Below are 21,951 nucleotides of genomic sequence, written 5' to 3'. Positions count from 1 at the left end.
GCCCTAATTCAGCAAAGCACTTAAGCATGTGCTTAAATGCTTCGCTGAAAAGGAATGATTTGCTGCATCTGGGCCTAAAACAGTAAAGGTATTAAATGCTACAATAGCAGTAGTACTGGCAGGATGCGATTTTAAAATCCCAAGAATCCAGTATAAAGATATACTCTGTCCTCAGTACGTAGGGTGTATAAAACCCACGCTACATCAGACCATTGGGGGAGCTTTGCTGCTCTTTCCACTGTTACATCAGACTGGTCTCTTTTTATTGCGCATCGTAAACTGTTACAGCTTTTGACAGTTTGCAATTTAGTCTGCTTAACAAAACAAAACAACAAAAAAACCATTCGGGAAAACGACTGTATAATGGAGTCTCTCATCCTAGTCTTTAAGCCTTTACGTCTGAACTAAAATATCAGGTTTTAAACATCTGCTTCGTTCTCATGGCGCCTGCTAGCTGTAGTTAAGAGCCTGTTAACAGTCCCGTTATAAATCCCTACTTCTAGGAGTTTATAATTCAGCAATAAAAATTTGCTGTAGGCCAAAATTCAGCGTACAAGTTCTCTGCCCTGGAACAACCGTGATTACCCCTCCCCTCCTTTAATTGATACATATAAATATATACCAACACAATCCAGGCAGTAGATTTTTATAATCCCCTTTTGGTATTTAAAAATATTAAATGGGTGAGTTATTAATGTTTCAATACTGACTACTGTGTAGGGCCAGTAACTTCATGAAAAGTATCTGGATTACCACAGCTCCAGATGACACAGTCCTGTGACACACAAGTTGTTTCACAGGTCTGCTGGCAAGCTCTAGAACAGTGGTTCCCAAACTTTAACAACCTGTGAACCCCTTTCACTAAAATGTCAAGTCTTGTGAACCCCATCCTAAAAATGAATATTTCCAGGGATTTTCTCCTTTACCTGAGTATAAATTGTAAAAGCAGTGATCTTGGAAATATCAAATTTGTTTTTATGACATACTTATTACACACTATTTATTATTAATTATTGTTTATCATGACAGTATTTTTATTACATTATGAAAACAGCAACACTCTTCCAAGATCTCACTTTCATAGCTGGTATCACTTTGAATAAGCCTGTTATATGACAAGGCTCCTAGGTTTCATCAAGGAGTATCAGATGTGAAACAGTATGCAGGGATTTAAGAATCCAACTCAGAGTTCTTTCTACACAAGCATTCAGATCTTGAGCAGTCCAGGCAAACAACACACATTACAACAAAGCTTAAACTTGTTCTTCATAATAATTTTAAAAACAATGCTAGCTGCCTATTTAATTTTAAAAAAGCAAAAAATATCCACCTCCCTTTCCATTTCTTACAAGGAGTCTTGAAGTTTAAATCTCCCCAGTGTGATAGATATGCTTGCTTTGATCTGCTTAGCTCTTGGAAGTCCAGGGGCTCTGGGCTGCTGGCCCCATGCTGCCCGGGGTTCCTAGGGACAGTTCTGTCCAACATTCAGGAATTTTTTCCTGAGAACCCCCTGTAACATTTCACGAACCCCAGTTTGGGAACCATTGCTCTAGAAGAGATTGCTCTCTTTTAAGAAAGCGTCTAAAAATGGATGCACAATAAACTGACTTTTTGCAGTTGAGTAAAAATGCATCTCAGAAATGGACCAAGGTCTGAATCTGGAAAGTTTGCGTGGATGTGCTAGGCTGCGTGTCAAAGCCAGTGCAGGTAGAAGCTGCATGTGAGTGCAAATTTAAGAGCTAGGTGGTATCCTTTGCACTGAACCATCCTTTACGCACGGTTTTACAGAGTAAAAATGGGTTGGGTATGAAGGGAGAATGGGCACGTCTGAGGAGACATGAGTTCATACATGCAATCTTCAGCATGCAAATAATGGCATAAACTCTTAGCATTCAATCCTGCAAAAAACTGAAGACTGTGAACCATCCCAATGGGGAGGAAGTACCACACTTTAGAGTTGGTCGAAATTTTCCCAACAGAGCACTTTCCCTTCTGAAAATGCTGATTCAATTAAATTAAATTGATACATTTGCTGTATTGTGTCGATTCTGGTGAAATTTTGTGTAGAAATGACGCGTTTTGACCTTATTCAAACGTTTTGTTTTGACTTTTTTAGTTCAAAACCACTTTTATTTTTATTTTATGGTATTATTCATAATATCAGGGAAAACACCCTGTATGTTATCAAAACAAAACGTTTCAATTAACCCAAAGCAAAATTTTCACAAACTTTTAATTTAGTGGGAAATTCTGATGGGGGGGGGGCAGTCATTTCCTTCCCATTTGGAACTAAGGCAAATTACCACATTGCAGAATTTCCCACAAAACAAAATAGCCGGTTTCTGCACAGCTCTATTTTATGGGGCTGCTCTCTGTAAATATGGTGTTCGGCACTATGGACAGCTGTGTTTGCAGAATCAGGACCCGGGAGTCTTTTGCAACCAGCCTACTAAGCAGGAGTGACTTGACAACCAAACATTAGCATCCTCATCAATACAGAATTGGGTTCCCTTCTGCTTTTTTATCTTGCATTTAATTTAGACAAACAGCACTCTACACAAGTGTTGTGCAAGTCTATCTTGCGTATTTATACACTAGACTATAAATGTGGGTTCGGTAGATCTGATTGATTATTAACTAAGCTATTGTGAATTGAAATGAGCCAGCACAGAGAAACAATTGCAGTCAGCAAGGTCTCTTCCCAAAGGGACAACACTTACTACTAATTCAAAATAAGATAACATAAGTGAAAAAGGAAACAGAAAATGCCCCAGCCTAAGGCATCATTCTAGTTCTGTAATCCTGAAAATGGAGCCCAGCTTCTCCAAATGCTTTCTGCTATCTCTGTTTTCCAAACATCTGAGCATCTGTGCAGGAGGAGAGAGATGCTAGACAGAAGTTAACCCCTCGCTTACCTTAAACAAGAAATTGCTCCTGCAGCTGTTTCATGTAGACAACCAATCAGATTCTCAGTTGGTATAAGTCAGTATAGAGCTATTGAAGACACGGACACCAATTTACACCTTAATTTTCCATTTGCCATTATTTTTTATTAATCCTAACCACATACTCTGAACAATAATTCTCAGTATATTATTTGCTATTGATACACATGTGGTTTCTCTTCAATGTCAGGACAAATTTGAAATTCTTCTTCTACCTGCTTAGCATGGCATATGTATTAAAGACACTCAACAGCTGGTTCTGGTGGGAGAACTTGTGGATACCTGCCAATTGCACATGGGCAGATCTTGAAGACCATGATGGCATTGTCTTTCCAAAGCCATATCAATTATATGCCACAATACCATACGCTTTTGTGATGCTGATGGTCCGATTCTTGATAGAAAGGTAAGAAACTTTTATGTAATTTTACTTTGTTTCTTCCCCTTAGCTCCAAGCATATTAGCAAACTAAAATGTGTTTAGTTCTGTATGTGAATTCTTTCAGAAAGAAGGGTTTAGCCAATGGTGACACTAGAAAGGTATAATACAGGTAACATAGCAGGTGATAAAGGTAGCAGAAGTTTATAGGAATTTTGCCATTATTAAGGTCATGTGACTCTCCACCACCTGCAGTTTCACAGTTTGAATCCTGAAGCTCAGTTTACAAAAGTGGAAAGTGATTGCTCCTGAAGGTATATTTAGAGGCTGGAGTTTGAGAAGAGACCATAATATCCTCTCCCCTAGATGAAACCAACCCATAAAATATTCTGGTGCCCTTTACTTACCTCACACTGGTCCAATTCCTCCTTCCTCTCCCTGAGCCTTCAGATCAGGTGTGTAGGATTGAGATATCCCATGTGTGCAAAATGTAGCAAACCTTCATGTTCTGGTGGGGTTGCAAAGTTCTGCAGGAGCATTTCATGCAGTTATAGCAAAGGTGACTTTGTTTTTTAAATCTGACGCTGAACTTTGAACTGTTGCTGCAGTTGTGATCTTACAGGACAGATTACGGTTGACCCCGTGAGGTTGAGGCATGAGCAAGTGAAGCTTTGCAGTCTCCCCCCCCCCTTTTTTTTTTACTTTGTTCTTTTTGTTTAAAAAACATGCTATCAGTATGGTTTTTATAACTATTTCAGGGTAGAGTGGGGCTATTTGGAAAGTCGTAAATTGGACAAACTTAAGACAAAACCAGATAAAATCACTTGTGTTCAAGATCAAAAATCGTTTGAATTATATGTTTATAACAGTTCAGAGCCTTATTCTCCCAAGCAAATGCTTGCCCAATCGTGCCTTGCTTCATTGCCGTTTTGAAACTGCTCATCTGCTCAATTAGCCATCCAGCTGGCCAGCAGTGTATCTGCTTTTGAACATGGAAGGCGCTGACCACTGTTCTGATAATAAGAACTCACTTTAAGCAGGAACACCAGCAGGGGTGAGAGGGCTTATTCCAAAGAGACCTACCTAACTCGGTCAGCCATGCCGGCAGCACGTTCTGCAGCTGTGGGAGGTGGAGCAGAAAACAGCTGCTTCTGCCCTCCATTGCTGTGGGAGATGCTGTGCCATTTGTCAGTCAAACCAGACACCTCATCGAGAACGTCAGTTCGCTGATGGTGACCCTCCTAATAAGCAAGGTGCCTTATTGACTAGAAGGTGCTGAGACAGCCTTGGAAAGGAATAGCTCCCCGTCCTCCCTCTGACCTGGGTAAACAGTACTCCCCAACCGCTCGCCCTCCTCCTCAGACTCGTGTGAGGAGAGCTCCCCTTTCTATTTAGGCTGCCTTGCCTATTGCATAACATCCCCCCTCTAGCAGCCCAGCCTGCCTCTGAAAAATGTAGGGGTGGAAGAGCAAAGAACTTTTCTTTGCAATGTACAGCATTTCAGGACCATATTTATTAAAAAAACATCCATCGAGCAGTTGTGCAAGCGGTAAGGTGCTGTTTTCTGCTGAACCAGGCTTCTACTGTATGGATACCATTGTTTTTTCTTAAGACGGCTCTGCTGAAGATGCTCATGAATGTTCTACATCTCCTATGACAGATGAACCAGGTTTCAGATTTAATTCCTTAGCATCCTCGAGGGCCAGCTGAATGCCATTAACCATTGTGCATTTTGAGAGATCTTTTCTGTTGTGTCTTTTTCAGATATATTGCCATACCTCTAGCAAAAGCTTTAGGTATAAAGAATGTAACACGAGTGAAGCCGCAGCCAAATGCTATTTTAGAGAATTATTTCCGAAAATGCACAAAACATCCATCCCAAGTAAGGATTCTAATTCTTTTAAGGTGCTTTGGGGGATGGAAAATCCCAACTCTGAATGTTTCAATCAGCTATCCACAGTGACATCATGCATCCAAGGGATGGATTCCAGCTGATCGGCTCATGATGTAATTCACTTGGATTTGTTTTACTGCCTGCTGGCAGGGTACACAGCATCCAAAATATAAAAATGAAAATGTAATGGTGTAATTTCTCGGCATGTTGTTCTAGGTCAGATTGTTAATGTTACTTCTGGTGAAAATCAATAATCCATCTCTAACTCCACTTGGAGAAAGCAGCAATGGACAGCTGTCGGTTAAAAACAATATTATGCTATACTTTAAAGGAATAAAATTGAAACAATAGGCTGGAAGCCATCTGATTGACTCTTCTGTGTTTAGTCATAGGCTGCATGTGGGATAAAAATACCTCTGATCATGTGTGGTTGGTTTTGAAACCAAAACAAGAGCAATTAAAATAAGACTCCAGCATTTTGCAAACGCAGAAAACGAATCGGTCTGTTCGTGGGAGGGACGTACCGCAGCATGGATATTGTCTGAAAACACTCACCTTCTTAACATGGCCAGTGGATATATACTTCCCATACCTAAGAGAAAGGAGTAAGGGCTAGAACCACAAACTGAACTGGATCTTCAAGGTTCTGTTCCTGGCTCTACCACTGGCTTACTTTCTCTTTAGCCTGGTATGGCCAAAGAGGGGCATGCTAATGGCATCAGACCTAAATTGCACATGCAAACGCCTCTACCTTGGGCAAGTAGCTAGACTTCTTCTCTTCTTCACTTCCCCATCTGTACAACAAAGGTGATAATTACCCATCTACCAGTATAGGAATGTCGTGAGGATTAATCTTTGAAGATAAGTGCCAAGTTTTAATTATTTTATCTCCGTGCAACAGATGTGGAAACTGAGGCAGAGAGAGAGTGTCATACAGCAACTTTTTGCAGCTGGGAATAGAATCCAGATCTCCTTTGATTCCCAGGCCTGTGACTAAACCAAAAGACCATCCTCCTTCACTTTATACAATATAATAACCAGTTGTCATTGGCTAAAGCCACTTTGTGGCTTCCAGAGTGTCAATGAGTAAGTTACATGGCATTGTACCAAATCCTCCCCGCTCAAATCTCTCATTCATAGCAGTAAATACTGCAGTGATGAAAAACAAATGTTAACTTCCTGAATCCTCTGAGGCAAACAGAAAGACAATTGTTCTTCTTCTAGGCCTGTAAATCTCACATCTGCTTCATTTACATGCATGAGACCTAAGGAGCTTGCATCATAAAACTGCACAATATGTCCATGGCGAGGGGCGAATCAGTGTCCCTTTTTACAGAGAATAGCTGACAGATAACATGTCAATGATGAATGTTCAGGAATTAGATCCAAAAACTATCAGGCAAACTGTAAATAGATCACATTAATGGTTTGTGTTTTAAAAAATTGACTGACCTGCCTATTTCAGGACATTGTTCTTTAAAATACAAAGTCGGTGGAGCTGATACCTGATGTAGATGTTACTTTTTGCCACTGACACGCTTCTTTCCTTTTACAGTCTGAGATGCAAGGCCTGGCCAAAAAGTGTAACTGGACAGTTCATTTGGTGGAAAAGTGGTTTAGGAGACGGCGAAACCTTGAGCTCCCAACGATGCTTCGGAAATTCCAGGAAGCTTGGTAGGAAGAGAAAACTACCTGTTTTGATTATTGTGAGCCTGCATATTTCAAAAGTGGCTACTAATTTTGGGTGCCCAACTTGAGTTCCCCTTAAGTGGGCTCCCTTACTGTAGCTGTGTAGAGCTTTTTGGCCTCAAAGGTATGACAAGCAGAGCCCCTCTAATCGCAAGTCACTTTTGACAACTTTGTAGCTTTTGTGATCCCTTTTAACATTCCCATTTTACAGATGGGGACACTGAGGCATAGGAAAGTGAAGGGACTTAGCCAAGACCCCACTGCAGGAAATTGGTAGAGCAGATAAAATCACCATGGTCCTTTTCATTTGCCTGGTGCCAGGGATTCGCTAGCCCATATTGTTTGGAATAGCCCAATTATTTTTGCTGTCATGGCAGTTAATGAAAGAACCATCATAAGGATTAACATTATAATGAGTGCTATGTAAAGTCCAAATCCTGCCTCCCATGTTCCACTAAATGGAGTGGGTTTCCAGGGAGGATTTAGGGAGACTTTTGAATCTTAAAAATAATGATATGGTAGAATATTGCATCTTTGTTACATTTCAGTAGTGATTTATTTTTGTAAAAAAATTCCCAATTCTGTAGGTCCTATGTTTCACAGTGGATGGGATGAAAACTTGTATGGTTGTGACAACACTAAATTCTGGACTCCTCTCACTTAGATAAATCTTACCAATGTGCTATTTAATATGTATATGCATGTGTTTTCACATGCATGCAGTGCCATTTAATATCAGTTCACTTAATAGATAATATTTTTATTATTGAATCTTTACTGAAATGTTTAGCAAATAGTATGTACCAGAACACGAAAAAATAATAATTAAAAAAAAATGAAGTTTTCTCTTTCTTATCAGGGTTTCTTTAGGTTTGCAAGCAAATGGGTGTCCTCTGTTCATCTGTCTCCAGTTTGATGAGCTGATATTTTACTTCAGCAGTTACTCTTCTTTCTTGAAGCAGCTTAGAATTTGTCCTGGCATCTCACTGAAGTCTTCTCTTTTATTCTTCATTGTGCTTGATATTTGTTCATAAGATGCAGCTACAGCACTTGCTGTCAATGGAATCTTGCAGAGAATAGGAACAAACTTTTGTTTGCAAAAAGTGTGGGCTGAAAGAGAATGTCTTGTTAGTCCTTGTTCAAATATGTATTTGTGCTGCTATCTTGAAAGCCGTTTTAGGGTCCTATCAGGGAGCAGAAACAGCAGCATGTGACTTAAGTGACCAGTGACACAGCATGAATACTGGTTACTCATGGAGAACAGTTTGTGAACATAAACTGAAATATGTTCACATAAATCAGACATTAATAAATCATTTTGAATGACAAAAATGTTCATCAACAACAAAACCTGTGTGCACATAATGCCAAGACAGACAAAGTATTTAAGAGAGATTTTCAAAAGCAGCTAAGGTCTTGTCTACACTTTTACTAGCATAATTAAAGTGACCAAAACTCCTAGTGTGGATGCACATATACTAGTGTAAAGTGCTCATAGCAGTATAGTTTCTACTGGTTTGGAGGAACCAAAATAATCTGTGCCTTTATTGGGCACCTTTATGTCTATATAACTGCATCCATATCAGGGCTTTTACTGAAATAACAATTTTGGCAAAATGAATAATTATGCTGGCAAAACTTTACTAGTATAGATAAGTCTAAGTGATATAGGAGTATAAATCCCATTGTCTTTCATTAGAACCTGTGAGTGAGTTTTGTTTTGGGTTCTGGGATATGTTCAAATTACAAATTCACAGCAAAACACAGTTGAGTGTAAACTGAGGCCCCAGTCCTGCAAAGACTTACACATGGGCTTTCCCACGGAAGTCAATGGGATTGCTCACATGCATAAATCTTTGCAGGATTAGAGTCTAAGAGCTCAATCCCGCAAGATGCTGAACGCTCTGGCCCTGATCCAGGAAAGCATTTAAACACATGCTTAACTTTAAGCACAGGAATAGGCCCGTTGAATTCAACAGGACTATTCACATACTTAAAGTTAAGCACTTGCTTCACAGAATTCGGTATCAGCACCTTACATCATCAGGCCTGCAATGGGCTGAAAACTGGGGGGTGGGGGGGGAACTGCATGAACCCCTGCAAACCGCATATGCTGGGTAAGACGTTGATCTGCTCATTGGCTCCACCTGTGACACTGGCTTTGAGCCAGGGCAGTGCAAGACAAGGTGTGGCTGCCTTTGTTCATACATGCTCTCCTAGGTTACAGCTCTCTCATCTTGTCTCAGGTGCTGATTTACATGAATATAAAGTCATCTTCTCTGTATCAGTCTATGGATTAGTTCTAGTGTAGGCAGCTTCCTTATCAGGGCTCTATCTTGTCTCATCTTCTGCAGCATGTCAAATCTGCTTGGTCATTCTGCAGCTCTGTTTCTTAACAGCATTATGAAACACTGTTAATTAAGAAAACGTTCTCACCAGATTTGGGTCTCATGTCTGTCTCTACTCCCACTCTTGACACGTGAAATCAAGCAACATTTTCATGTTGGTTGGAGCCCTCCTTGGCCAGCAATAGTTGCTTTGAGATAAGCTGGGGGTTGAGTCAGACCAATCCCTGCAGAAAAGGAAATTAGCGTAATGTATTGCATTTCCATCATCTTAAGAAATAGGCATGGAATGCCCCCCTCTCCTCCCACCCAATCCTTCGCCCTTCCCAAATTCAGGACCGTTACCGTTACTCAGACTCCGGAGCTATTACTACAGTGCTGGGCTGGCTAGAATTTACAACATCTCTTTATGAGATCTGTAAGGAACAATATGGTTTCAGTTCACTTGTAAGCTTTGTTTGGAGATTTCAGTTCATGTTTTGCCTGGTTTGGATAAAAGCTGTTTAACAAACACCAAGTGCCACATGGCTGCCGCCCAAACCCAAATATCAGGATCAGCGAAATGCTAGCTACCCTGGCCCAAGGGTCAACCAAGATCAGGCAATGAGATATAAACTTGCTCAGTCTGCTACAGCTTTGCTGTTTTCTACCTTTTCTGTTATGAGACCAATAGAAGGTTGTTTGATTCCGAACTAAAACAAGTTGGTAAGTGGTGCCCTCAGTGCCCCGTAGATTTTTAGTAGTAGTTAATGGTGCTCACCACCTTGCAAAAGGTGGTTCTTGGGCCCTTAGGAGAAATAGGATTGTGAAGGTGTTATAGGGCAGGCCACCCTGTTAGCGGGCTTATTCCCTCACCCACTTACTTCCCTGGTCCTTCTCGCATGAACAGAGAGCAACAATACCCGAACTCCAAAGGTGCAAACAATTCAATGTTTATTGGGGTGAACTTCCAGCAAGCGTGATTCCAGTTTCCTTCCTTAGTATCCTCCTTCCCAGCTCTGACACCACAGAGCCTTACACCTGTGTCCCTGTTCCCATTCCTACCCTTAGCCAAACATGATTCCAACTTCCTTACTCCCATTTCCCCCTTTAGCAAAACATGATTCCAATTTTCTTACCCCCATTCCCTGCTCCCATTTCCCTCACCCTCACCCTCCCACCCACACCCACCCACTTCCTCATTGACTACCAATTATATAGTAAAACTTGAGTTCTGCTTAGCTATACCTTAACCAATCATTTTCCTGAAATTTAACTAACCAATCCTAACATATTGTAACATGATTATGTAACCAATTATATCCCACCACCTTAATTAGTTTACACCCAGCAAAATTAATTATACAGCAGACAGGAACAATCACAGAACCAGACAGAGATTATACAGACAAACAATAGCAAAGTGGGAACTATAATGACAAGACAATACAGAAGTGAGGATTTCACATCCCAGCTATTGATAAGTGAGTTCTTGCCAGACAGCATGCTATCAAACTAAGTTTCCTTTTACATTTTCTAGGCACTTCCCTTTCTCTGGAGGTGATAGGGATACAATCCTGTCCTGATAGTGCCTAACAGCCCAATAGCACCTTATTTCAATGTGACTAGTTTGGAATGTGAGGATGTGACCGTTCGCTTCCCAGCTTATGGCTGCCTCTGCTGCTTAGCCAAAGGCCTTAGCCTAAGAACAGGGCCTCAGACTGTCGCAGTAAGAGAAGGCCCTTACACCGGCAGACAGTGATTTTGATTCTTTCTTTTATACCTCTATAATTAGCCAAGTGATAAGAATACACCTAAATTCTTAGAGTATAGGCCTTTACAGACAGGCCTGAATATCTATAGCCTAACACACCCCAGAAATGGTGCCCTGGCTGACCTTTACCTTGATTTCCCCTCACCTGGGGTATAAAGAAGTCTAGTCAGACCTTCAGGTACTAAAGACTGCCCCCTTTGGAGGGTCTCATTTATTAACAGAAAAGGCCAACACAAAGTGTAAGTAAAACTTTTATCCCCAGTGTTTTAGCTGGGAGACAGAGTCAGTCTTACTTTTTGTCACACCTGAGTCCATTGCTTGCCTCTGTCCAGGTCCTTTACCAGCTGGGTTCTCTTGACTCGGGTTCCTTTCCTGAAGTCTGGTCTCTTGCCACTACCTGAGAAGAATCTTTCCCCAGAGCCAGAGGTCTATGGAGACCTGCCAACCATTGCTTTTCTCAGGGACAGCCTGTGGTTCCTGACAGGCTGGCCTTCCTGCCACTGTTTAGAGGTCCCTTTACTGGGACCAGGCCTTTCTGGTGGCCTGCTAATTGTAGCTCTCCCTTAACGATCTCCTCTCTCTGGGAGCGTACCTTGTAGGTCCTTTCCCCAGTGAGCTCCCCTGACCGGCTTCCTGTCCCTGGGAACAAACATTTCCTCTGTGGGAGACTTCTCTCTAGGAGCACCTTCTCCATGAGAGTACCTACCATCACTAACCCGAAATAACCTTTATACTAGGTCCAGATGTTCGTTTACTAACTAACCTTTAAGTAGCTACCCGGGGCAGTCAGTTACCCCTTAGTTGGGTGTTCAGAAGGCAGCTCCAGGAAGACTGGGCCCTGATTCCCCTTAAAGGGGCCAGTCGCCCCATGACAGGAAAAAGTTCTTATTCAGATGTGACTATCTGACAGTAATAGAGAGAGAGACTATGCAATGGGAAGTGTCGGGCAAACTTAACATAAGATGGTGCTACCAGCCTCACCTATAACATACATACATATATGTCACTTGAAATCGAATTGCCATTTGCTATGGATGTTCATTGTATCAATATTTTTCCAGTGTGAAAGACATTCTGTAAAGGCCATCAGAAGAGAGGGGTTACTTTAGACAATCATAACAGAGAAATGTGCACATTCCTTAGCCATAATGTGGTTATGTAAATCCCTACACCTGGTTAATAATAACTCTTAGCCAATCCAAAAGAGAAATAATTGCATCATGGTGATTGAGAGATAATCATATGGTGATTGGTGGACACAGCCAGGGAGAGGATAAAGCTGTACATTGTATGTCTCAGTAATTGTGCAGTCTCCTGCCACACTGACTGGCTGCCACAATTCCACTTCTGCATAATGTCTATGAAGGAGCAATAATGGTTCTGATTTTCCTTTTTTTGTTTTTGTTTTGCAGCTGGCGATTTTCATTTTATCTCACATCATCCATTGCTGGATTTATATTTCTATATGATGTAAGTTAATTTGGGGGAGATTTTCAATTTTTATCACACTTTTAACAAAATAAGGGCATATTCCCAAGACCTTTGCAGTCAGTGGAAGATTTCCAGTTGACTTCAGTGGGCTTTGGATTCAAACCATAATGCTGTTTTATAAAGTATTATAATCTAAATTACAGCCTACTCTTTTCACCCAGATTTTATTTACATTTAAACTTACTATTTTTCTTTCTCAATAAAATGTAATTTTACGTCTAACCAGCATTTTAAGGAAGAATTGCAGAAATCATTATTGTCAGGCAGTGTTGTGTTATTTAATAGATGGGTGGGTGATGGTTTTACAATGTGCCTCACAGATTTCATGTAACGTGGCCATATTTTCAAAATCAAATACCAGGAGACTTTTGTTCTAAATATTTTAGAGTCACATTCAGACAAAAAACAAAAGAACACTTTTTTTTTTTAAACGTTTACTGGGGTTGCTGTTGTCAATACCCAACATCAATATGTGTGTTCTTGTTGTTGGAGTAGAAGATTTTTCCCTGTAAGCTAATGTTCTGAATGAGTTTATCATAAAACACTGAACAGATGTCATTAACATTCATTTTGAGCAAAAGAACAGCTTTGATAGTTTAGGTGCTCATTTGGCATTTTTCTTCACTCCAAGCACTGTTCATCTTGCTGAGTGCTTGTTCTGATGGAAAGTTTGTGCCTGATAAAGACCATACAAATTCTAATAGCTGAAGCAATGCTGTTGAACAAACTGTACTTATCATTCAAGACATAGGATTTCTTTTATAAAATGGAAAGGTGAAACATTTCAGGTGCCCCCAAAATCTCCCAAGACATTTGGGACGTCATATGAAGAACGGGGACTGGCCTATTAAACCTGGGACACGTGATTGCGTTAGGGTACAGTTGATAGAGAAAATGTAGTATGAGAATATAATTGATAATCCTGCTTCATCCTAGAGTCACTTTTTAAATGCTTCTGAGCTAAGATTGACTAACTGCTCATTCTTTGCATGGTTCTGTCTTCCCCAGAAACCTTGGTTTTATGATATATGGCAAGTGTGGGTTGGCTATCCATTTCAGGTGAGCTCTTCAGAATTGTTGCATTGATCAACACAGTATTTTTGTGGTTTTCCCCAGTGGAGGAAATAGCCCTTTCACAGTTTAGATAGATGCATGGGCTTTTAATATAAATAAACTACTTCAGTTTCAGTTATCAGATATGTGAATATGTTAAAATTTTAATTTGTAAATAATAATGATGGACTTGATTTATTTTCACTGGTTTGCAAATAAATGCAGATGCACTCTGCATATAGAGCAGGTCACTGACAGAGAAGGCATGCTAGAATCTGGAGGAGCTGAAGAAACTGGGAGTTTTGCCGGAACAAAGCCTGAAAGATTTGGCTCTCAGAATGTTTTGCTCCTTAATAAACCTCAGAACATTATTTCAGTTTTCAAACTCAGATTAAGTAGAAGAGCAAAAGAAGGGTAAATAAGTCCATGGTATTTTGTACTCATTTGTTGCAATGCATTGAAATGACTAGTGAAAAAATGAATATTTTCTTCCTTACAGTCCTTGCTATCATCCCAATATTGGTATTACATGGCGGAGATTAGTTTCTATTGGTCTCTGTTGTTTACCCTTGGTACTGACATCAAAAGGAAGGCAAGTATTTACAATTATTTGCAAGCAAAGTCTTTGATTCTCTTATGAGTGTTACTCTTCTGTTAAGAAAACACTGTGGCAGGTTCTGAAATAATCACTGCTTGAACCTTCGAGTCAGTAGCTATTTGATGAATATATGACCAGGATGACCCCAGCCATCCCTTGCCCCCTCAACAACAAGTGGTGGGGGAAGGGGTGAGTGATATCTTACCCCAAAGTAATCGGTCTGTGTAGCCAGGAGTAAACCTCACCTCTGTAATATTTTCTATGTGTGGGTATGAGGCAGGGAGAAGGACCAGGAGTATCTGACCCCTGTAATAATTGTGGGTGTACTAAAAGGTATCCCTTGCCCCTGCAATAAAACAACATCACAGTTCTATCAAATCCAACAAATGGGGAGGTTGGGACTAAAAGCTTGATCCTTCCACTCCCAAACCACAGGCTTTTACCACCTGAGCTGAAGGAGAATTCCCATACCTGGTAACAGTAGCAGGTCATATAGCCTCTCCATGGGGTGAGCCACTAGAGCAGGGTTTCTCAACCCATGGGTCGGAACCCAAAATTGGGTTGCCAGAAAGTTTCAAAGAGTCACACAGCAGCTCCTGTCCCGCAGGGAGGCGAGCCGAGCCAGCCCCGCTCCAGACACTGCAGCCTCTGGGGTCCCAACACCAATCAGGTTTAGCCCAGACATCATGACAACAGGAGTCCAGGTAGACCAAATTTGAGTGAGAGACACTGTAACCCCATGAGCCAGGTCATAACTCCACTCGCACAAATTTGGTCCAGTCAGGACAGCAGGGCCAAACCTGAGTGATGCTGCAACTCCAGGGGTTGCGATGCCCAGATTGGAGAGCCACGCCCAGCCAGCCCCACAGCACAGGAGCTGCGGGAGATGCCACTGTGGGATGACTGCGAGGCAGGACCCAACCCCTCCAGTGGGCAGGATCTGACTAAACCCACTGGGCCTCCACCCCAGGCTTATAAACATTTACAAATGGGTCCTGAGCCCAAAAAGGCTGAGAACTACTGACGAGAGGACAGCATCACTCTAGAGCTTGTGCATACAAAGCCGGTGCATTGCACGCCCTCTCTGCTTCCGTTGCAACCTCCAGTTTGATATCCCACCAGTGCCTGCTGTGTCACTACATTTGTTAAATGTCCGTTTTAGAAAGTAATATTGTTTTCTTTAAATTTTTGGGTTTTATTTTATTCGTAGGACTTTATGGCCCATGTCGTTCACCATTTGGCAGCCATTGTTTTGATGGCCTGTTCTTGGTGCAGCAATTACGTTCGTATTGGGACCTTAGTGATGATTGTACATGACACTGCAGACTTCTGGCTTGAGGTAAACCTCACATTCAATTTTTATCACTCAGGTTTTGTTCAGTGGCAGGTTTTTTCCCCTCTTTCCCCCTTCCGTCCCCATTAAGAAATGTTTTTATAGATTTGTAAGGCCAAGGGGACCATTCGATCACCAAGTCTGACCTCTTGTCATTGAATAACTTTGGGCAGTTGAAAACAGACAGGAAGAGAAGTCCTATAGTGTGAAATTAGGGCTAGAATTTCAGCTGTGCACCTTGATTGATCTTCTTTTGCAGTTAAAATTAGACAAAATTGGCCAAGCGATGGGCAAATCTTAAGAGGTTTGGTCTGGATTAGCATCTGAAACATTATCCAGACTCGCTTAACTTCTTATTTGTGGCCTGATCCTTAACAGTCTCTGAGTGTGGCACTCCTGTTGAGTTCCACAAGATGAAACTTGCCCCTCTGCAGCAGGGCCAGCACAAAGTGGTGCTTACGTCAGTGGAGTTACTCTAGATTTACACCAGTGTTACTGAGAGCAGAGAATGGCCCATCAACCTTTGTCCACACTTGGAAACAGCCCAGATTCGGTCAGTTGGGGCCAGTAATTGGGGTAGCTGCACTGGTGATGACCCTCTAAGTGTAGACACGGGTTTGCTGCGGCTTTAGGAATGAGACAATTCTCAGTTAACTCAATCGGTAAAAACCTCATTGTGACAGACGCAGGCTTGGCCAATACACTGGGGGCTGAACCAGGGACTTTCAGAACTAAAAGCATGAGCCTCTAGAGTTTGAATTAAAGAGCCAAGCTGGAACAGACTCATATCCTCTGTGGATCAAGCACTGAGGGAGACAAACCAACATGCCCTTATCTACATGTAAGGGGTCAGCTCTGGTGCAGCTATGCTGATTGCTTGCCACTGATGGCTGAATCAGAGCTATTCCTGTGTGTGTAGCAGGGCCTAAGTCTCCCCTCTCCTGTGTGACTGCAGCCCCTTTAAATCTGTTGCAAACCTGGGGAATGGAAGGTCTTGCAACTAACCTAATGTTCTAGTCAGAGAGTTGTTGTAAGGCCTTTCACATAGAGTCCTTTCCTTTTGAGATGAAAGGAACAATATCAACATGGAATATGTTTTGTTATTATTTTATCAAGTAACATTAAAATGGTTGCTATTTTTGCCAAAGTGGATGGGAATTCTCTTTAATCTAAATTCTTAATTATAGGAACTTAAATAGGAGCTATTTCTGAGGCTAATAAATGTCTCTGAACATGTTTGGTTGGTTTTTATTCAATTTCAGTCAGCCAAAATGTTTAATTACGCTCGTTGGGAAAAAACCTGCAATACTCTCTTCGTCATCTTCTCTGTCGTGTTCTTCATCACACGGATTATCCTTTTCCCTTTTTGGTAAGTAACATTTGGTTCAGTCACAATTCCTGTTTCATTTTCTTTTCAGAAGGAGGTTGGTTAAGGTTTGGATGAAAAGGAAAAGGAACTGGATGTGTTGTGGCTTCAGGAGAAGATCTGTTGTTATTTTTCAGAGGTCAGATTAGCAACCATTAAATGATAAATACAAGGGGGATAGTACCTAATCTTGGCTCATTAAAATTCTTAAGATGTGCAGCGTAGCTTGAGTTTACTACAATGGATTTTATGTAGCATTTTTCAGGGACACCAGCTGGTTATATTATGCATGTTGATTGCCCAACCCTTTCTTAATTCTCTGTCACTTTCTGCATTTCCAAAATGCCCCTATGTTTTGTCTTCCTGGTTTTTATTGGTGTGGGTTTTTGTTTTTTTTTTTTTAAATTAACTGCACAAGTGATCTCCAGTCATTTTGCTTTATGGAGTCTTATGTCCTCACTCCTGAGTTTGGAAACAGTAAATGAAGCAACTGAAGAGTATAAAACAAAAAGAAACAACCTAGCTATGAAATTGAAGATGAGGCTCATGAATTAATTAACAAAGAGTCAAATCCTAAATTCCTTCAGAATTTCACTGGAATAAGGATTTCAGGATTGGGCCTAGAGACTGGGGGGAATTAGCATTGAAAATGATGAAGAAAATCTTTTGAATAGCAATGTACATATCCTACATACACTTTCCTGTTTGGCGATAATGGAATTTTTTAACCATATTTAAACCATTTATATGCAACTCTCAAAATGCTTGGTTTCGGAAGACCATTTTAATAGCATACTGCACATCTCAGTAGAGCCAAGATTTATTATTGAATGTTTAGACTTTGCACTTTTAAATATTTTGAGTACATAGCAAGGTGATGAAGCTAATCAATTTAAAATTTAAAAAAATCTAAATATCTCAGGCATGCATGTTGTGTTCCTTGTTTTGTAACAATTGCCTTTACTTTTCAGGATTTTACATGGCACATTATATCTGCCTTCCTATTATTCCTCAACAATCGTCATAGCGTATTTCATCTTCAATGGGCAGCTTCTAATTCTGCAAGGGCTCCATCTTTACTGGGGCTACTATGTTCTCAAGATTTTGAATAAATTCCTGTTCCTAAAGGTAAGTAACTCAGGCTTCTGCCGAAAGATGTGGGAAACCTCAAACGCTGAATTGTATCTTTGATAGATTTACACAAAGATTCTTACTTTTTCCTTCACCCATTAGGACCAGATTTTCAATGAGGCACCAAAATAAGGGAAAGATTTTTCAAAAGTTGCACAGCATCCAGCAGCTCCGATGGTGACACCTGTGACCAGATTTTTATATGGACTCAGTTCCTCATGCTCTGAGCCCTTTTGGAAATCTGGCCCCTTATTTGATGCTTACATGGGAGCTGAGCCTTCTTGAAAATCTGGCCTCAAAGCAGAGCTTTTTTGAAAATGTGGAACCTAGTGTAAGAAATTATTACTTGTCTTATGAAAATGAGCAGGTCAACCTTCTAAAGAATGAGAGGAAAGGAGAGGAATCAAATCTTTCAATGCCATATCAAGATAAATAAGACAACTTGCAACCAAAGTTCTACATGAGTGTCTAACTCTGAGCTCCAGTCCCTGCATCTGCTATCCTTACCCATTATAATCTTGGATATTAGGAAAAAAACCCAGATACTGCCTTATATCATGAGACAGTAAAACTTGTCTTTGCAATACCCAAGAGACCAACAAGACTAATTTGCCTAGTGGAAGTATGCTTGACCAAAAGTTGAACAAACGTCTACTGGAAATTAAATGGCTAAACTGGTTGATTTAAGACACAATATGACTTACTAGAGACAATCCTTAGTAAAGGCTGCCCTCTATATCCAGATCAGTATTAACTTCCAGACCTTAAACTGGTGTAAATTGGTATAGCTCCATTGAAGCCCATAATGCTACGCCAATTTACACCAGTCAAAGCCCTTAGAGTGTAATTGCTTATGAAGATAAAACAGTTTGCCATTTCCTAAGTTATTTTCCCCTGGCTCTGTTCATTTGCAGTTTTAAATATTGTTCCATGAGATGTAGACATATAAATGGATAAAGTATATTTTGCTGTTAATGCACTTCAGCCTAGAGCCATAGAATGAGTGTCAAGATAAGGATTGAATGCTGTGGTGCAGTTGGTTGCATTGCACATTTCTAAAACAAAATACAGTGGACTCTCTTGTAGCAATGTCATTCTCTCCTTTCCCTGCTCCCCCCGAGATATTTTATTCTAAACTGAGGCTCGCTTTAACTAGAATTGTGTAGTGCATTGAAACACTTGGGAAGTTTCCTTCTATTTTGAGTTTCATTACAGAGTTCACGCTAAGTGAAATCCCGTCAGCAGCACACCAACAGAAGACTAGTGCACCATTTAAGGCTATAAACTAGCTCCACTGTGAATGGAGGGTTCCTGTGTGAAACTGGCAGGAGAGACCATTTTGTGAGGAGCCATGTCATGTACCATTTGAATGCCTAATGGTGTAGCTGTTGTAGGGAACTGTGCAATCTTTTCACTGTAGCCTAGGTAGGGACAAAAGCAGCATTTAAAAAAAGGATCTCAGAAGAAATGTTTAACATTCTGCTAATTACACCTGTGCCACACTCTATCAAAACTAGTGAGTTTTTCTGAGGCTCCAGATTATGTAATTTAAAAAGGGCCAACAAACTCAGTTATCTCAAACAGTTAACGCTGTGGAACATCTTAGGAGAATAGAAATATTCCATTCTATTTTTTTTTAATTATTTTACTTAGAATAGAAATGTGTAAATATGCCACGAATTACACCCTGGAAAGACCTAGTCAAGAACTTTGCTCAGGCACAGATGTTAATTAAGAAAGATGCAGAAAACAAATTCCTTGTAAATCAGGAAAATGCAGATGCCCGGAACGGAATACTGAGTGCAAATGAAAAGTCTATATAATTCTGGCTTATATAATACGAGAGGTCATGGCGCAGGAAGTGAGTCTCCCACAGTACGGCACTGAATGTTGTGTGTTCCTCCCACAGGGGAGTGGAAGTAAAGGGGGAAGAGGGTGCAAAGCGCAATTTGCTTTCAATTTGCTATTAAAATCTGCTCTCCCGGTAGCTTTTTGGGTAGCTTTTTGGCACAGCTCCCGCTTCCCTGTTGGCCAGTGCCATGGCAGGGCACTGCTGGAATGTGCTCATGGACTACAGCGATGAGGGTGGTGTAAGACTCTTTACGGAATAAAAGAGCTCCCCATTTACTTAACTGCTTATGTCTCTGTGAGGGACAGACGTGGTTTATTGTAAGTAACCACTGCCCGGGATTAGCCATCTTGAGCGATAGAAAGGTGTCAAGCTGGCAGCCCCGCTGTGGATTTTTTGTTCTTTACACAGCCCTGTGAAAAGTCTGTGTCCAACAGCACTTTTACAGTGGCAGCAGCCGCAGCGCTAGTCCTCTCCAGCCCAGATGACTTCAGCTGGCTTGCATGTGGAGCCTGTTTTCCACAGCAGTGGCAAACTTGGCTGTGAAATCAGCTTGGGCCTCCAAAGATGCAAAGCCAACTTTTAAAAGAATGCTGCTTGCAAGGCAGCATCGTGAAGGATATAGAAGGGGCTAATACTTTTTTTTTTATGACACATTTATTATTCACATATGCTGTGCCAATAACTGTTGCTATTTTAGTGGAGTACCAGTAAACCGTCACCCTTGCGTTAGCAAAGGTTTTAGTTTCTCTGCCCAAAATGAAGGGAATTCGTTCAGAAAACAGGCCATTTTTGACATTGTTTTAAAGCAACAGCAATCTGCTTAGAATGGGAAAACTAGGTCACTTTTGAACGGAGAAGAAGCTGTTGAAGATGATCAGCTGCATGAGGCCAGATCCTCTGGTGGGGACTCAGCATACCTGAAGCACAAAATGTTTCTAAATCACCTTTGCATCCCCTGTGACCTGACCAGTTCTGTGTGGGCTGGATCCCCAAGGAAAATTATAGCCGCTCCACTGTCAACCGCTCCAAGGCTCTGTTCCAGGAGCTAGGAATCTACCTACCTTTCTTAGGTCCTTATGACTCCCATTACCGGAGTATGTGAGCCACTTCATGATCTTTAATGGAGTTATCCTCACAACACCACTCTGAGCTAGGGCCGTGCTATTATCCTAACTTTGCAAATGGCAAACTAAGGGACAGAGCAGCTAAGCGACTTGCCCAAGGTCACACAGGAAGTCTGTGGCAGAGCAGGGAACTGAAACCAGGTCTCCTGAGTCCCAGGTTAGCCTCCTAACTGCTGAAAAAAACCTTCCTCTGGGTTGGAATGGTAAGGAGACCCTGTTCCTACTCCCTTTTCCCCGGCCATAACCTCTGTGCTGGTAGCCAAGTGATTAGTGTAGGGAACCACTGCACCACCTAAGGAACCTCGGGTAGGGAGGATCCTCTGATGGCTGGTGTGTTGAGCTACTTTGCCCTGGTCAGATCAAAGCAGAGAATCTGGTGCATACATAATCTCTCTATATCCATATGGGCAAGAACTTAAAGGAACAGAACAATTGCATTTCTCAGGCAAACTTTATGAAAACTTTTGTGAAACACAAAAATATTTCATAGTATCATAGAAGATTAGGGTTGGAAGAGACCTCAGGAGATCATCTAGTTCAACCCCCTGTTCAAAGCAGGACCAACCCCAATTAAATCATCCTGGCCAGGGCTTTGTCAAGCCGGGCCTTAGAAACCTTTAAGTATGGAGATTCCACCACTTCCCTAGGAATCTCATTCCAGTGCTTCACCACCCTCCTAGTGAAATAGTTTTTCCTGATATCCAACCTATACCTCCTCCACTGCAACTTGAGACCATTACTCCTTGTTCTGTCATCTGCCACCACTGAGAACAGCCCAGCTCCATCCTCTTTGGAAACCCCCTTCAGGTAGTTGAAGGCTGCTACCACATCCCCCCTCACTCTTCTCTTCTGCAGACTAAATAAGCCCAGTTCCCTCAGCCTCTCCTCATAAGTCATCTGCCCCAAACCCCTAATCATTTTCGTTGCCGTCCGCTGGACTCTCTCTCTAATTTGTCCACATCCTTTCTGTAGTGTGGGGCCCAAAACTGGATGCAATAC

General features: G+C 41.3%; 1 protein-coding gene across 3 annotated transcripts in view; it reads left to right on the top strand.

Annotated features, from left to right (window-relative positions):
• Window positions 1–21,951, top strand: part of CERS3 (ceramide synthase 3) — a 64,639-nt gene that overhangs the window by 18,716 nt on the left and 23,972 nt on the right. For all 3 annotated transcript variants that reach the window (XM_084641772.1, XM_084641770.1, XM_084641771.1), the window contains 9 exons: window positions 3,136–3,351; window positions 5,088–5,205; window positions 6,773–6,891; window positions 12,417–12,474; window positions 13,504–13,554; window positions 14,048–14,140; window positions 15,357–15,485; window positions 16,742–16,848; window positions 17,817–17,973. In XM_084641772.1, coding sequence (XP_084497898.1) covers window positions 3,170–3,351; window positions 5,088–5,205; window positions 6,773–6,891; window positions 12,417–12,474; window positions 13,504–13,554; window positions 14,048–14,140; window positions 15,357–15,485; window positions 16,742–16,848; window positions 17,817–17,973 — 1,014 coding nt within the window. In that variant the 5' untranslated portion in view covers window positions 3,136–3,169. The remainder of the gene's footprint in view (window positions 1–3,135; window positions 3,352–5,087; window positions 5,206–6,772; window positions 6,892–12,416; window positions 12,475–13,503; window positions 13,555–14,047; window positions 14,141–15,356; window positions 15,486–16,741; window positions 16,849–17,816; window positions 17,974–21,951) is intronic.

This window comes from Lepidochelys olivacea (assembly GCF_965140295.1).
Source record: "Lepidochelys olivacea isolate rLepOli2 genome assembly, chromosome: 10".
NCBI classification, from domain to species: Eukaryota; Metazoa; Chordata; order Testudines; family Cheloniidae; genus Lepidochelys; species Lepidochelys olivacea.
Note: the sequence above shows the minus strand (reverse complement) of the source record. Positions and strands in the feature narration are given on the sequence as shown.